The sequence below is a fragment of the Podarcis cretensis genome (assembly GCF_951804945.1).
Source record: "Podarcis cretensis genome assembly, chromosome: 2".
NCBI classification, from domain to species: Eukaryota; Metazoa; Chordata; class Lepidosauria; order Squamata; family Lacertidae; genus Podarcis; species Podarcis cretensis.
In genome coordinates this window covers 38,701,081-38,717,553 of record NC_137171.1, presented here as the reverse complement: position 1 = coordinate 38,717,553, position 16,473 = coordinate 38,701,081, and the positions used below count along the sequence as shown (strand labels likewise).

At 41.1% G+C, this 16,473-nt stretch overlaps 1 protein-coding gene and 1 long non-coding RNA gene across 3 annotated transcripts in view; one reads left to right on the top strand and one right to left on the bottom strand.

Annotated features, from left to right (window-relative positions):
• The window catches only part of LOC307210413, a 186,543-nt gene that overhangs the window by 11,520 nt on the left and 158,550 nt on the right, over positions 1–16,473 (bottom strand). The window contains exons 11-12 of one of the 2 annotated variants that reach the window (XR_013835973.1): positions 1,390–8,273; positions 1,185–1,213 (exon numbers count right to left, since the gene is read on the bottom strand). This is a non-coding gene — a long non-coding RNA (uncharacterized lncRNA). Of the gene's footprint in view, positions 1–1,184; positions 8,274–16,473 lie in introns of both variants that reach the window. The other variant, XR_013835972.1, reaches the window with a different exon arrangement.
• The window catches only part of LOC307210253 (myosin-3), a 31,617-nt gene continuing 23,369 nt past the window's right edge, over positions 8,226–16,473 (top strand). Inside the window, exons 1-8 of the mRNA XM_079965854.1 lie at positions 8,226–8,297; positions 12,267–12,478; positions 12,945–13,088; positions 13,170–13,326; positions 13,526–13,553; positions 13,667–13,781; positions 15,132–15,224; positions 16,338–16,401. Of these exons, the coding sequence (XP_079821980.1) occupies positions 12,275–12,478; positions 12,945–13,088; positions 13,170–13,326; positions 13,526–13,553; positions 13,667–13,781; positions 15,132–15,224; positions 16,338–16,401 (805 nt within the window). The 5' untranslated portion in view covers positions 8,226–8,297; positions 12,267–12,274. The remainder of the gene's footprint in view (positions 8,298–12,266; positions 12,479–12,944; positions 13,089–13,169; positions 13,327–13,525; positions 13,554–13,666; positions 13,782–15,131; positions 15,225–16,337; positions 16,402–16,473) is intronic.

Sequence of the window (16,473 nt, the reverse complement as noted above, 5' to 3'; positions counted from 1 at the left end):
TTGAAGTCTTAAAAGATATTTATGTAAAATAGCATCACTTGAGAAAAGCTGGCTCCCTATTCTCTCCCTCCACCCCTCGTTTAGCCTATGCCATCCTACGCCAGGGCATCATGACAGAAGCTCTTCTGGAATGAGATGTTGCAGTTCCATTTGTCTCCTTGAGAAGCAATTGCATTTGTGGTATGCAGCACAGAGTGCCAAAAAAAGGACCTTCTCCAATGGAATGACAATGCTTCAGCCCAAGACTAAAGGCTTGAGACATTCCAAAGGAGAAGGACAGCACAGGTGGGCATCTTTGCAGCTAGCCAATCCAGAGAGAGAGAAGCAATAGGAAAACACACTTTTATGGCAGTTCCAAAATACACTCAAGGGGGAGTGCCAGGACGCAGTGCTTTGTGCTATGTACAGCTTCAAGAAGAGGACAAGGACCAGAGTGTTGAAATTAACAGGATATAGTACTGTACTAATTTACACATGGACTGAATATTTGTGATGTGGGACAACAAATGTGACTAGTGCAAACTCCCTAATGTTACATGCAAACATCATTTCTAATTCCAAGATATTTGCTTAATAATGTTCTGGACAAAATGTCTGAAAGAAATGTAACAAAAGTTTATCTGGTAGGTACTGGTAGTAGTAGGCCATGTGGAAGCAAAGCAAGGTAAAACAAGTAATATGCAAGAAAGCTGCTGTGATAGTGAAATAATATTGAAGGTTTTATCAGGAACAAACACACTTTATTTATTTGAAACACGAGATTTTTAGCATACAAAGCATCCTGAAACAAGTTACCAGTGGAGTGTCAAACACTCTGACACTCTTTGTCGCAACTCCAGTGTTTTCCTTCACCAAGACCTTGCTTGTTAGACCTTTGCTCCTACATTCATCCCACACACCCTCACAAATACAATGAGAGTCATTAAAGTGAGCATATCAAGAAGATTTGAATCTCACTTGCTAGTGAGTTTTTAATGTAATTTTATTTTTTCTGAAATGGCTTCATACAAATATTTAAATACATAAAACAATGAGAAGTGCCTAGCCGTTGCTTTGATCGTACACTTTTATGTTGCACGACCCAGTAAGGTTGGCATGATAAATCCACATGTATGTAGCAATACCTAGACGAAGAACTGAACGATGCCAAATGATATCACTTCCCAGCAATTTTATCGCCTCACCTGAATGCCTGGAGATAGGTTGAATCCTGCTTTGGGAGGCAGTGGCATAGCGTGGGGGGTGCAGGGGGGTCGGCCGCACCAGGCGCAACATCTGGGGGTTAGGGTTAGGGGGCACAAATCCATGCGTTAGGGGGCGCAAATCCATGCGTTAGGGGGCGCAAATTACTTGCCTTGCCCCGGGTGCTGACAACCCACGCTACGCCACTGTTGAGAGGGGGGCATTTCAAGAGCAAATTGCAGGCTGTTTACCAAGTGCTTCTTTATTGAGATATCCTGTGAAATTTATTTATTTTTTAATGAAATAATCAAAACTTTAGAACCTTCTTTATCATATAATGAAAAATGGCCACTTACCATCTAATGCTAGGGAGCGGTGGTTTATAGGCCAGTGTGACTGCAATGAGCTAGGGGCTATTGTTCTGTCCCACGCAACTGTTTGAGAACATCAGTGCCTCCTATGGTTGTATGGGCTGCTGGGAGCCTGCTCAGTTGAATCAACCAATCATGAGCAGGCAAGGGAGTATGGCCATAGTGGTGGACCTGGCTGGAGACTTTGGCCTGGAACCTTCAGTCAGGTCCACCAGTTTTCTATATAATTGGGCCACACCTGGGCCAACCAGCTCAGTCAGAGTTGGACTGAGCTTATCTTGAAGTTTTGCCTGTGTCATGGCAACTGTCACAATTTATTGTTGGCAGATAAAACATTAGGTTGGATCCTCAGCCTGGGCAGGGGCTCAGGACTAGTCCCCCTCCACAACAGGAAATTGGTACTCTGCTGAAAGCGTCCAGGAGGGTTTGTCCACTTGTCCAGACGGGGGTCAACAGGCCATAGCACCCTCCCAAAATGGCAGTCCTGGAGGAATTGCCCTATTTGATGTACATTGTGGAGTGACCCTTAATCCAGTGTCAACGCACACAATCAGTCAGCTGGCTGATTCAGGATACACACCCAATGCCTTCGCCAAAATCTACATACATCTGTAATAAAAAAGTTGTGGCCTGTTTGAACCCAAGTCCTGTTTTCCTGCATCTTATTTATCTCCTCTCTTGAGGCCCTGTTGGCTGCATGCCACCTGGGCCTGGAACAGCAACTACAGCCTATTCTAGTGCCATTTAACACATAATACAGGATAAAATCTAAAATGTTATCATTTTCTGTCTCTGTATAATGTAATTTTTTTAAAAAAGACTAACTTTTATGCATAAGAGCCTGGTATCATTCACAACATTTTACAGTTAGAGGCTCTTTAGATCTATTTTTCCCTTTTCAGTAAGGCTGTATAAGATACTTGAAATGTGATTAATTGAAACACGTAATAGTTCTAATAGAGTACTGTAAGGTATTCAATGATTTAGGAGACAGTGAAGGATTAAAAAAAAACCCCTAAATTTAGAACTGCATGATTAAAAGTAAATTATTCAGCAAAGTTTCGATCACTTTTAAGATAATAGCGAGTACTCTGATCCATAATCGATGAACTTGCTCAAACCATTTGGGTTGTGTTATGTAGGATTATGTAGACAACTTTTGTCTTGTTGCTACTATTTTGTGGAGCAACTTTCAAGCAGTTTCACAAGATATTCAGTTTCTACACTGAAGGCAGTGTCACATAGGAATGAATGGGGAACCTACATGTAGATCAGAATGTGCAATTGCTGCATGTGTGCACCATTGTACATTGAAGCACAGAACCAGGTATAAATAAAACCATTAACACCAATGGTTTTGTTTTGCTGAATTGCATAGAGAATCAGAGACAATGAATACCGACTGAGGAGATGGCTGGCAGGAGCCTGTCCTACCTGGACCTCACCCCGCCTCCCAGTCAGCCGCTGATTGGCCAGCCAAAAAGGAGGCGGAGTGATGGCCAGTGAGCGATGGGGTGTCACCCAGGCTTGGGAAGTCCACACCAGGTCACAAACCCCACCCACCGCTTAGATGGGTGAGCGGTGGTTCTGTATATATAGGAATTTTGAAATGCAAGAAACAGACTTTAACTAGATTAGGTATTTAGACTTACATTTCTTCTTCTGCTACTGCTTGGAATTGATACAGCTCACAGCTATTCTTTATAACAAGGGATAGACAACATGGGGTCCTGCAGATATTTTTGGACTCCAACTCCCATCTTCCACAGCCGATATGACCAATGTCAGGGATGATGGGAATTGTTGTCTAACATCACCTGGAGGGCATCAAATTGGCCAAAGTCCTCTTAATTTAACAAATATGGATCTGAGGGTGAGACAGAGTGATTTATTTAAGGCAGAGATGGAGGTAAACCCAGGTTCCTTCCACCCTCACTCTCATGATATAAACAGGCTTGTGGTATGATCCTAAGAGCTGTCCCATTGCCATAGCAGTGCAACATCACGTAATAGCACATAATGCCAGTTTTGGAATTCCAAGCACATGACACCAGCACTAATGTTGAAAGGTGCCAGTCCCATTTAGTAAACCGGTCTAAACCGACTTAAATCCCTCATAACATTTTTAGGACTGCAGTCGTAATAGTTCAATGTCATCTAAAGAAACATACTAGGCAAATACTTTGCTGCACACATTCATCTGTGGATTTTTCATCTTGTTCTCTTTAGGTGGCTTGTTTAAAACAGGAATGGCTAACTACTGGTGCAAGGACTTCTCTGGCACCCAAAGCATTTGCCCCTTGACATATTACTCTAAAAGACCTTATTGCTTGGAGCTGACAACTTCAGGTGGAGTTGATTTGTGCACTAGAATAAATGTCTGGCTCCCAGATAAAACTTTGCTCTACTTCAAGATCCAGAAGCTGAGCTCCTCTGGTGCATATTAATCACATAGTTAGAATAGAAGACACTTCAAATAACACAGAATTCATAGCAGATGAACAGCAGTTGCTTACCATGTATATAATAGTTTTGGATACAGGCAATAATGCAGTATTGCTGAGCCAAGGGGGCCTGGTCCTTAATGGCTGTGGCCAAGGTCTGTTGCTGAGTTCTCTTCTCTAATCTTTGCTGCCCAATGGGTAACATTAACCTACTAGAAAAAAGAAGGGAGGGGTGAGGGAGCCTTAATTTGCAAAAGCAGCTCTTTGGAACCCAGATCTGTGGCTGCCGCCTGCTTGTTCTTCTATGTGGTGGGAAAGCCCCCATGTTCCCTTTCTCTCCAACCCTCGAAATCACCCTGCAAAATTCTTGTCCTCATGCTTGAAGCCTAGCATAAAATGGATGCTTCTGGAACATCTCAACTTTCCATGGACACCTAATACAAACAAGGCAGTACATTCAAAAGACGCTTAACCATGGAAGGCTGCTGCTAAAAAAAGACAAGAGCTCATTCTCCCGGCTTAGAGAGGATTCATTTTTCATGAGAGATGGGGCTGTTTATTGACCATTCTTCAGTGACCTCAAGTGAAAGAGAGGACAGCTTGCTGCTCACTCTACCTGGAGCTGGATGGAAGTGATTCTAGGCTACATCCCTGCAATCTGTAGTTTCTTCACCTGCCTCAGATACAAGCCACCATGTTGGTTAAATGGAAACTGCACAGCTGTTTGATGTCTCAAAGCAGGACTGCAATGTTGAATGCAGCCCCTGACTAAATGTTAAGGCTCAAGGCAGAATTCACATGAAGGCGTGGAAGAGTGAGTTATGCAAAGCTGGGAGATTGTACTCTGTATGAGTATCACTGGATTCCTGATGAGCTCTGCACTCGTCTGCCAATACAGTGGTACCTCAGTTTAAGAACTTAATTCGTTCTGGAGGTCCGTTCTTAACCTGAAACTGTTCTTAACCTGAGGTACTATTTCTGGGTTAGCGGAGTCTGTAACCTAAAGCATCTGTAACCTGAGGTACCACTATATACTATTGTTATGTTTAGCTTTATAGCCCATGTTATTGCTAAAATAGCTTTGGCCTACATAGGAAGTTCTACCAAGTTCCTGTGTCCCAGGTTGAAGTGGTACAGAAAGCAGTACAGATGCTTCTGAAGCATTTCTGCTTCCCACAGCATACATCTTACAATGAGGTGTTTCCTCTGGAAAATGCAGTTAGTGCAGAATGCTCCAGCACTATTGCTTACAGGAGTGAAGCTGTCAGCATATTATACCTGAGCTGAAAGGGATGAGGGTGGCACTGGGGTCATTGAGCCTCTTGGGCTTGCCAATCAGAACATCGGCGGTTTGAATCTGTGTGACAGGGTGAGCTCCCGTTGCTCTGTCCCAGCTTCTGCCAACCTAGTAGTTTGAAAACATACCAATGCAAGTAGATAAATAGGTACCACTGTGGCGGCAAGGTAAATGGAGTTTCTGTGCGCTCTGGCACTTGTCACGGTCCTCCGTGCACCAGTAGCTGTTTAGTCATGCTGGCCACATGACCCGGAAAGCTGTCTGTGGACAAACACCGGCTCCCTCGGCCTGAAAAGCGAGATGAGCGCTGTACCCTATAGTTGCCTTTGACTGGACCTAACCATCCAGGGGTCCATTACATTTTACCTATTCTTTAGCTGAGCTCAAAGATCTAAACTGGCTGCCAATTTGCCAAGGCTGAGTTCAAGTGTTACCACTGGTACACAAAGCTCATAATGGATTAGGACCAGTTACCTTGAGGAAAAGCCTTATCCCATATGAGCTGACTCACTTTGACCTACCAAACTTGCACTGCTGCTTTAGTCAGGAGTCATGCCTGTGGCAGTACCTGTGCTTTGGAACTCTATGATTATTGACAATAGCCAGGGGCCATCATTGTATTTTTTTAGATGCCTACTGAAAACATTTCTGTTTTGGTGGGCCTGTTAAGACACATGATCGGTTACATGTTTGATTGTTTTAAACAATTTTAACCGTTTTAAAATGTTTTAACTATGCTTTCATTTTATTTTTAACTGTATTTTTTATTACGGATGTATCCTTTCTTCAGCAGGAAGGGCAGGATATAAATTTGATAGGTAAATAAGTAATGCTTTGGATTCTGCTTAGACACCTTTTGAAAATGGCTCCTTAAACTATAATACCACACAATTCCTTATTGCAATAAAGACTAGGAACTCCCCCCCCCCCCCCGCAAATAAAAGTGGCTGATTTAAATATATTTATATATTCAATTGGTAGGAGCTGGGAAGGGGGCTCTGGAAAGCGCATCACATATCATGAGCCTTGATAGCAGATTTATAACTGTTTTTGATTGTAATATGCCTGAAAAATCTCCTACAAAATTTATCCCACAAAATAGATAGAATATAAATTTTTAAAACAAGTAATTCAAATGCAGTATGGGTTTGGAACCCCACTTTCTGTTAAGTGGATGACTAGCTTGGGAGTGTCCCTGCTTTAAGATACTTGCCCTTTGTTTCTCATTAGTATGTTTTGATTTACACGACGTCTGCTTTCATCAGCTGTTACCGATTCCCTCTTTGGTAGCATAGCTTTAATTCTTTGGCATGCTGCTTAGGAGGTCATGCCTGTTCAGGACAGTGGCAAGCTGATGATAAACCCTTAAGGATAAGGACAAAAGTGTCAGAGATGATAACTAGATCTTTGTTAAATATTAAGGACCTGTTCTCCTGACCTGGGATGTTGCAGGTCTTTCTTTGTTCATTCAGGGGATTCATATTTCATTTTTGACCAAAGTCCTTAAACTCTCTCCGTACAAAATTCTGGCCTTTGACAGTTAAACTATTTTGTTTTGTAGAATTCACCATTTTTGTTGCTGAATCTATACTTCCTTTTTGGTGGAATGGTATTACCTGTTTTTATAACTCTATATACAGTTTCAACCTGCCCTGGTGAAGGGCAGACAATAAACCTTACAAAGAAAGTAAGAAGGGTCTTCAAAATGGCTCGCATTTATTTATTCCTGTCTTGACTTCACTTTTTATTCAGTCACTCTTTCAAAGCTTGCCCTTCTGTACCTTCTTACCCCTCTTCCTTTTTAACACAGAAAGGGAGTTAAATCCCTTGTAGCGCAGCCTATACCATTGTAATCATGCGAGCAGGACCAATTGGGATGGCAGAAAGACCCACATGATCTCCCTCAACCAGATGGAGCATATACTCACGCACACTTTCCTGCAGTGTGTTTGTGTGTGTGAATGGACACATGACCATCTATGCTTAATTCCCAGTGTTCTGTTTTCTTACTGTCTTACTGAGGCTTTGCTTGGGCAAAACAAAAAAGAAGAGAATTTCTTTAGTGTCAACATTCCTGCTGATATTGGATGCTTCTTCACACATTACTCCAGGAAAGTACATGTTTCCACATATGGGTTCAAACTGCAGGCAAATGCATGTGTGTATATATATATATATATATATATATATATTGCACATGTGTTTGGGAATCTCAGATGTTGCATTTTAGTGTCTAAAATGTAACAGATTCTTAAAATGTAATTGATAAAATAGCTGTTTGCCAGGCTACTAAGATGCAAGTATATTTGCAGGATTTGATCCAATGAGAGCGCCAGATGGAAAAACTGTCACAAACTCTCTTTTTTAAAGGGATCAAACACCAGATCTCTCCTGCACTGGCATTACTTCCCAAGTTTAAAGAAATGGTTAGCTTCCATGCCAAAGTATCACAACTGATAAATAATGACTAAACTTGGTCATTTCTATTAATACATTTTCTGAGGGTAAATAAGTGTATAAGTGGCAAGCAGGCTTTAGGACCAGTCTCTGATTTCCAAATATAGAGAAGGGTTGAGCTAAGAGAAGAATCACAGCCTATAAAAGCTGGAGGAGATGAAAGGCTTACTGGTGGCTGCGAGCTGTGAGAGGTAAGTTTGATAATCAGTCTCTCTCCCTCCACCCCCATTCCCTACCCCTCCCTCCTGCAATATGGGCAACATACTCCAGAGCTTCCCACTTTGGGAGAGATCTCAGAGCAACCAAGTATTAACTTAGACAATAAGGGCAGCTATACTTTAGCTGAGCTTAAAGGCACTTTGCTCTGAGGAGGAATTTTAGGGGGAAGAGGGTCCATTTCTGTAGTGTATTTTGAGATTCTAAAAAATTCTCAGCTGTTGAGGATCCTGGACTCATGAATGCTTACGCTGTCTGCTCCTTTCTAGATTAGACGTCTTATTTCATCCAGTTCCTTTCTTCTTTCTGTTGGGAGTGGAAAATAAAAAGGTGAGAAGTCAAGGTGTGGCGCTATGTGTCCCACCCCTACCCCACCTCCCAAATTACATTTATTGATACTTTTTGTGTGATGCAATTTCATTTTCTCAGTCAGTCTGCTGTGGAGTGATAATAACTGCAGTGCTTCTGTGCTTGTGTATTGAGGAGAGGGAAAGTACCTCCCTCTACTTTGACTTTCTTGCCTGCAAATTGTGGGTGAAGGAATGACATTCTAAGAAATAGGTGGACCATTTTGTGGAAAAACCAATCTCCCATGCACTTATGTTATCATTTTCCGACATTCAGTATTTGATGAAGAGACTTACAGCATCTTAAAGATGAACTAATTTAAAATGGCATGAAGTTTTATGGACTACAATCTACTTCATCAGATGCATGAAGTGTTATCTTGAGTTATTAGTGCATATACACATGAGGGGGTTGTGTAAAGTGAGGTCAGAGAGAAATAAAATGTAGAAAAGTACTTAGTTATTTAGTATACCACCCTTTACCTGTAGATCTCAGGGCGGTTTGCAACAGAAAATTGCATTATAAAAAACACAAAATGCATAATGAAAATAAGAACAAAACCAAATCAATAATCCCCCCTCCTACCACACATTTAAAAAGGCATCAGATAAATAACAGTTCTTAATGACCCTGACATCGGTGAGCCAATTAACACATGTATTGTGCTAAAAAAAAATCCTTTGTCTCAATTCAGTTCACAGGTGACAGTCAATGTTTGTCACATTCAGAGTAGACCCACAGAAGTCAATGGAACTACTCCTAGCATGACTAATGTTGGATCTTTCCAAATGAAAATGTTGATAAATTGCAATTCATTGGTTTCACACAGCACTCTCCCTTTGAAGGTATTTTGTTCTAGGATGACTAGTTTAAGAACTTTTACAGAGTGTCTTGGAAGGCTGAAATGTACCCTCATTCTCTCATAGGCCTTAGGTGGTAGGTCTATATACTGACATTCAGATAGCACCCCTACCAAAAACAGCTACTTAGCAGCAACAATAGCCCATATAAAAAGATAGGAAGCAGCCCCTCTGGCAGATCCAGATGCCTTGGGTAGCTCAGCTGGTACAGCATGATAATAAATAATAATAATAATAATAATAATAATAATAATAATAATAATAATAATTTATTATTTGTACCCCGCCCATCTGGCTGGATTTCCCCAGCCACTCTGGGCAGCTTCCAACAAAGATTAAAAATACATTACAATGTTACACATTGTAAAAACTTCCCTAAACAGGGCTGCCTCTTAATCATGGGTTCGAGCCCTACATCGGGTAGAAGATTCTTGCATTGCAGGGGGACGGACTAGAGGACTCTCGTAGTCCCTTCCAGCTTTACAATTCTATGATTCTATCGCTCTCTGCATATCTACTCTGGAAACACTATCACAGGACCTAATAATGTCACTCACAACTTCAGGGGTTCATTCGCCTCCACATCTGCTAATGTGATATGTGTCATCATCTGCCAACAATGCCCACCTGCATTTTACAAATAGGCAAGTCCCTGAATTACAATACATCAGGCACTTGAATGTTATCACTTGTGGATGAAAGCGAAATAAATAATGTTTAGGTTTTTATGTGTTCACTGGCTTACCATTGCCAGGATGTCTGTGTCATCGTGAACTATTATGTGAATTACCATTGCTAAGTATGTAATTGTAACTATCTATACTTTTTCTGCATTTCATTTCTCTCTGACCTCGCCTTTACAATCCTCCCCACAAACCATGTGTGTGTGTGTGTGTGCGCGCGCGCGCGCGCGCACGCACACACACCTCCCTATAACTAAGGAGAACACTTCACACCTCTGATGATGAAATATACTCAGAGTCGCAAAGTGATTTCATGCTCTTTATTCAGCTCATGGTGGTGAGGAGGAATGAATGAATGTTCCCTCAAGGTATCTGCTTTATATACATTATTTACACAATGGGCTGCACATGATTGGCTAATTCCGGAATTCTACTGTAAGCCAATCAGGTTGTGGATTCACTTCTATCTGGAGCATGATTGGGTAGTTCCTGCCAACCAATCATACTGCTGCATTGTTCTAGGAGATGAAGTAGACTGTAATCTTTGAAAGCTTATCGCCAATAAATGTGTTAGTCTTTTAAGCAGCCACAACACTCCGTTGTTTTCACTGCAATAGAGGAACATGGCTACTCCTCCGGAAGACGTTTAATATGATCTCTTTCCCAAGTGAGATCCCTAATCTCTCATCATCAGAAGCAGCAGCTCCATCCCCTGAAACTGCCTGCGGCAGATGGTTGAAGGTTCTTTGTTTCTCACTCACAGCACATGCAGACACATGCTACTTCCCATCCACTCAACACAGAGACTGCAGAATTCAATCAACGTTCTGCTAAGCACAGGTGCCACTTCATATCTCAAGTAATATTATATTTTCACAGCCACTACCCCCTTCTCTCCTTCCTCCCCTTTCCCAGTACACAGGGACATTCAACAGCAACACAGACACAACCTGATGAAAGAAAAGGGGGCTTCCATTTACACTGAGTGCAGGAACGCTGAAAGTGGGAGTAAACCAAGTTTTCCCCCTGCCCAGGAGTTCCTGTTACCATCTTACTTGTTCATCTCATCCCATGTTCTGAGCCAATAAAATGTAACTTGGAAAGTAGGAGGCACAACAGAGGTGCTTCCTCACCAAAGAACTATGCTTAAGGAATGTGTAGAACTAAAAAAAAACCACCCACCCATCTCAGGCCTTGCTATGACAGGCAACATATGTTAGATGCCTAGATTTAAAAGCACTCAAGGAAGCAAGCAAGTCACATTTGGTCTCTTTGGGTGGGTGATCCTACCAAAAAGGGTGATCCTACCAAAGGTAATGTAAACAACTGATTTTTTTTCTGCACCAGATAGACCATTCACAGAATCATAATAATAACAATTCTATACCAAAGTAACTAATTTGACTCGAATATACAAATCAGGCTATGTTACATGCAATTGTTTTGCATAATTTCTGTTTTCTGTCAAAATTATCACAAGGCAGGATGCAATTGTGATAATTACTTCTGTATTTCATTATTTCTTTCAAATTATTATGCTTCCTTTTGAAACTTAAAAAAAAAATCAATTGCAAGGTGCTGCATTCTTTTCTAGATTCCAGATTTTGTATTTGTGCAACTATTTCATGGATGCTAAACTATCCTCACTATTGTTATTTGCTTCAAAATTGCAATTTACTTATGTTCATTCTTAATTCTTCTTGGTATTGATATTTTGCCCTTTAACAAAGTTCTTAGGACAGTTGCAGATAAAAATAAAGCAACGTAAGAAGCATATTAAGGACAAATAGGTAGACATAAGTAAGCTAGTGATCTTTCAGGAGACAGAACGATTGGATTATAGAAAACTGAAGGGAGAGTGTGCCCAGAATTTAGTGTGAGCTATCCAATGCCACATATTTAGGTGTTTTTGGACTTCACCTCTCATCATCACCACTGGCTTGAGCTGATGGGAACTGAAGTCCAATAACACCTGGGTGGCACTAAAGGCAATGACTGTTTTAAACTTGTCCATGTACATTGGCCCAAATCTGAAAGTGACCCAAAGATATCACAAAAATGTCACAAAATGGGTTGGAACGGGGTAGGAGCAGAACAGGGTGGTGCAATGTGGTCTTACATGGGCCCACTGACATGGGGGGGGGCGGTCTGGGATGTAACCCCGGTCCCTGCCTGTACATTGTATACCCCTGGCGTAGTACATAATGTCAGGATTACAGAGAAAATGGAAGTTTGTGGGAATAGCTGGACCTTCTGTTCTGCTTACAAAAGGGATCATTCACGCTGCTGCATACTCTATTAGATTTAGGAATAGGGACCATGTCTGGTATTGTCTGAACATGATGTCTCTAGTTCAAGTTTCCTAGACTTCCACAGAATAAGGACTGACCCTCCTGTCTCACGTTTAGCTGCAGCAATGAGCAGTGATGCAGAAATGGAGGTTTTTGGGGTGGCTGCCCCTTTTCTCCGAAAATCTGAGAAGGAGCGAATAGAGGCTCAGAACCAACCCTTTGATGCCAAGACCTATTGCTTCGTGGCTGATCCAAAGGAGGAATATGCCAAAGGGAAAATCAAGGGCACTGAAGGTGGCAAAACTACCGTGGACACAGATGATGGCAGGGTGAGTGTCTTAGAAGATTTGGGGTGGGATGTGGAGTCCTCCTTTTCAATAAGCATGCGCTAAGATTTTCCAACTGAATTGTTCTGATCATAATTGGGACAAAATTTGCGAAGCACTTAAACTGCTGGGATGAGCTACTGAAAACATCTCTATAATAGGTATATTAATTTTTACACAAAGAGTTTCCGGTCTTTCCTGAAGATAGGTGGTGGTATTATCATTATCATCATCATCATCATCATCATCATCATCATCCTACATTTCACCCCAAGATCCCAGGGTGGGTTACAATAATTTAAAACACAACATTAAAAAGTTTTTAAAACTTACAATTATTTTAAAAATCGCAAAATAGTTTGGGTCCTAAATATATGCCATCACTACTGAAATAATTTCATTTGTATTGCAAACTTACATTGTGGCATAGCCATTCTTCATCGAAAGTCCTTCCTTCTTTGCATTTCAGACTCTGACGGTCAAGCCAGATGACGTGTATTCTATGAACCCACCTAAGTTTGACAGAATTGAGGACATGGCAATGCTGACGCATCTGCATGAACCTGCTGTTTTGTATAACCTCAAAGATCGCTACAGCTCCTGGATGATTTATGTAAGTGGTGCTATCCTGGTCCACAGAAAGGAATCCCCAAAGGGACAGAGTCTAACAGTATTTTTATTGGTTTTCATGCAGACCTACTCGGGCCTCTTCTGTGTCACTGTTAATCCATACAAATGGCTGCCTGTATACAATCCAGAAGTGGTGGCTGGCTATCGGGGCAAAAAGCGCACAGAAGTGCCTCCCCACATCTTCTCCATCTCTGACAACGCCTATCAGTTCATGCTAACTGGTACGTATACTTCACAACTGGAAGGGGAATAAGGTGTTATAAGCAGAACGGAATTGGTGGAACAATCATGATATCATCAGGCTTAGTAAACCTTTATCACATGCCCAGATTTGAGGGAAATTAATCCAGTGGTTGAACCTATAACTCAGCATATGCCTCTACAGCATAATGAGCATGCTTCTCTCTTTCCTTTTGGCAGATCGCGAAAACCAGTCTATCCTGATCACGTAAGCAGATGCTTTGGGTTTGTCCTACTTCATATTGCCAAAGTACAATTATAACATAAATAATGGTCCTCCATTTTTCTTTACATGATGCTTGCTTGCTTTTATCATGACAGTGGAGAATCTGGTGCTGGAAAGACTGTCAACACCAAGCGTGTCATCCAGTATTTTGCAACAATTGCAGCTACTGGAGAAGGAGCTAAGAAAAAGGAATCTCAATCCAAGATGAAGGTAGGACAAGATGGGCTGGCATTAGTGCAAATAAACCTGTGGTTGTAAGCATACAAAAGGCACTGCTGAAGAACCATAGACTCTGAACAACTTCCTGATTGGTTATACAGTCATACCTTGGAATCTGTTCCGGAAGTCCGTTCAACTTCCAAAACATTCGGAAACCAAAGTTTGGCTCCTGCAGCCAATTGGAAGCCCCGTTGGATGTTTGGCTTCCAAAATTAGTTTGCAAACCGGAATAGTCACTTCCAGGTCGCGTTTGGGAGCCAAAACATTCGAGAACTAGGCTGTTCAAAAACCAAGGTACAACTGTACTCTGTTCTGTTAAGTGATCAGGTCTATAGAATTTCCTTCATCAGTTAAGAAATAATGGGGCTTACAGCCAAAGTATCACAATCCACCAAGCCCTGAGACTTCACTTACTGGATCCACATTGGATAGCCTCATGAAGATTTTTTTTAAACTATGCTTTTTCTTTAAAATAAGGGCTGTGGATTTCTAAGCAAAAATTAATTCATTCTGTGATGCCCTTATGACGCTTGCTTCTAGAGCTGTTACAATAAAAAGCTATGTAGCATACAGCATCTCAATAATTTTCATGGCAACTGCTGAAAAAGGGAAGTGGTTGAAGAGTATGTTGTTCTTTGTTCTTTTTCTTTTTTTGCATTACCTATCTTCCTCTGCACAGAGAATTACCTGCTGTTCTAGCCACACTTTTGGATCTTGTTCCAGGGAAAAAGGATGTAGTATGAAAGGCGTGGCCACAAACTGTTTCTTAATTCACCATTAGTTTCTTACAGTTTCCTGTCTCCTGTCTCTCTTCCTTTCTTTTCCTCCCTTTTTCATTCTTTCATTTCTTCATTCCCTTCCTCCTCTACCAGAGCAATTCAGAGTCAAACTTCGAAAAAAACCAAACAAACTGAGAAGGGATCATACAGTAGCTATAAGGATGCATGCAACAGACACCTTCTCACTTGAACCCTTGAGTCACTTTCAGATCCCTGCTTGGTTCAGGGAATAATGAACACATCACCTGTATCTGAATACCCAATTATGTCCTAAAATGAACATAATTATGACTCAAGGTCTATTCATGACCCAGGCATTCTTCACGTTAATCAGACTTAAGGATCTAATTAAGACTTAGTCAAATTGGAGAGTGTAACAAGTTAAGGGGTAGTTTTTCATGAAAACTAATGTGGAAAGCTAACACTTAGCTGTAGAATATAGCATTGTGAGCACAGCATTGTGCCCAAAGTCTTGTGTATTTATGCATGTACATTCAATAGCTGCTGCTTCCATTGCTTTATTATTCACTTTTCAAATATTTCTTTTCCTTTCCTTTTATAGGGGACACTTGAAGATCAGATCATCAGTGCCAATCCCCTATTGGAGGCCTTTGGAAATGCCAAGACTGTCAGGAATGACAATTCCTCTCGCTTTGTGAGTGTTGCATACATTGCAGGATCTAAAAGTCATTATCAATTTTTTAGCCAATAACATCAGCTGTCTCATTATTGTGTTTGCATTTCACATCCTGGGACTGATCATGAAGGTGTTGCCCTTGAGGAAGTCCCGCTGAAGAGATGTGGCTTGCTTTGTAGTTGCTGAGAAATTAACAGGCAATTCACATATCAGTTTTACGTAAAGATTTCAAATTCTTGTTTGTCTTTGATAAGTTGTACATCAGTACCAAGACTTTGAAGTGCTTCAGTAGCATCTTTTCATGTCTTCTAAACTTATCTCATTTTAAGAAAGCAGCTTGCAAATTGATGCATTTCAGAGAAGGAAGCTGAGCTGTGCACATCAATAAATGCAAATAGCCAAAAGCTGGGATTCAGCTCTAGCAGTAGAACAGCATTTTCTAATGTACTTGAGGTTAGCAGACTAGCTTAGGAGGCACAGGACCGGCTGTACAGCACACACAGATTTGTCCTTCAACACCTCTAGCATCAGTCCTCAACATTTGCCACCTGAAGCAGCTTCACTCCGCCTACTAAGAGGACTGGCCCTGTCTACAGAAATCATTTGTTTATTGAAACAGTTACCGTACTGGCCTGAATATAAGCCGCACCAGCAAATAAGCCGCACCTTTAAAATCAGAAGGAAAAAAAGAAAAAAAAAAGACAATACCCAAATATAAAACACTCCCTTAAAATTCCGCAGGCACTCTCACCCATAAATGGCAAATGTAGAAGAAAATCCTACAGCGATATTGTAAAAGCCAATTTTTGTAAGGTTGTGAATTTAAGCCACATTTTAACTTTGCATGGTCAGAATTTGGAAAAAAAGTGTGGCTTATATTCAGGCCAATATGGTGTATCTCATCTTTTGGTTTTTCAACTGAGCCACCAAAGCAACTAACACCTTACATTAAAAATAGAAACTTAACACAGAAATCAATGCCCCTCCCATCCAGAAACACAAGGAGCAATTCCAATAAACAAACAAGCAAAAATGTTAAAATGAAAAATCCATAGTAGATCATACCTGGTAGTTGTGTTTTCTGAAAGGACCTGGATCTCTGTTATGACTTTTTTCCTCTGTACTTTGCAGGGCAAATTCATTCGGATTCATTTTGGTGCCACTGGAAAGCTGGCCTCTGCAGATATTGAGACCTGTAAGTATCCCGATTGGAACACAGCCAGTCAAATATTAAACCGGGTATACAACCATTAAATGTGAATCTTTG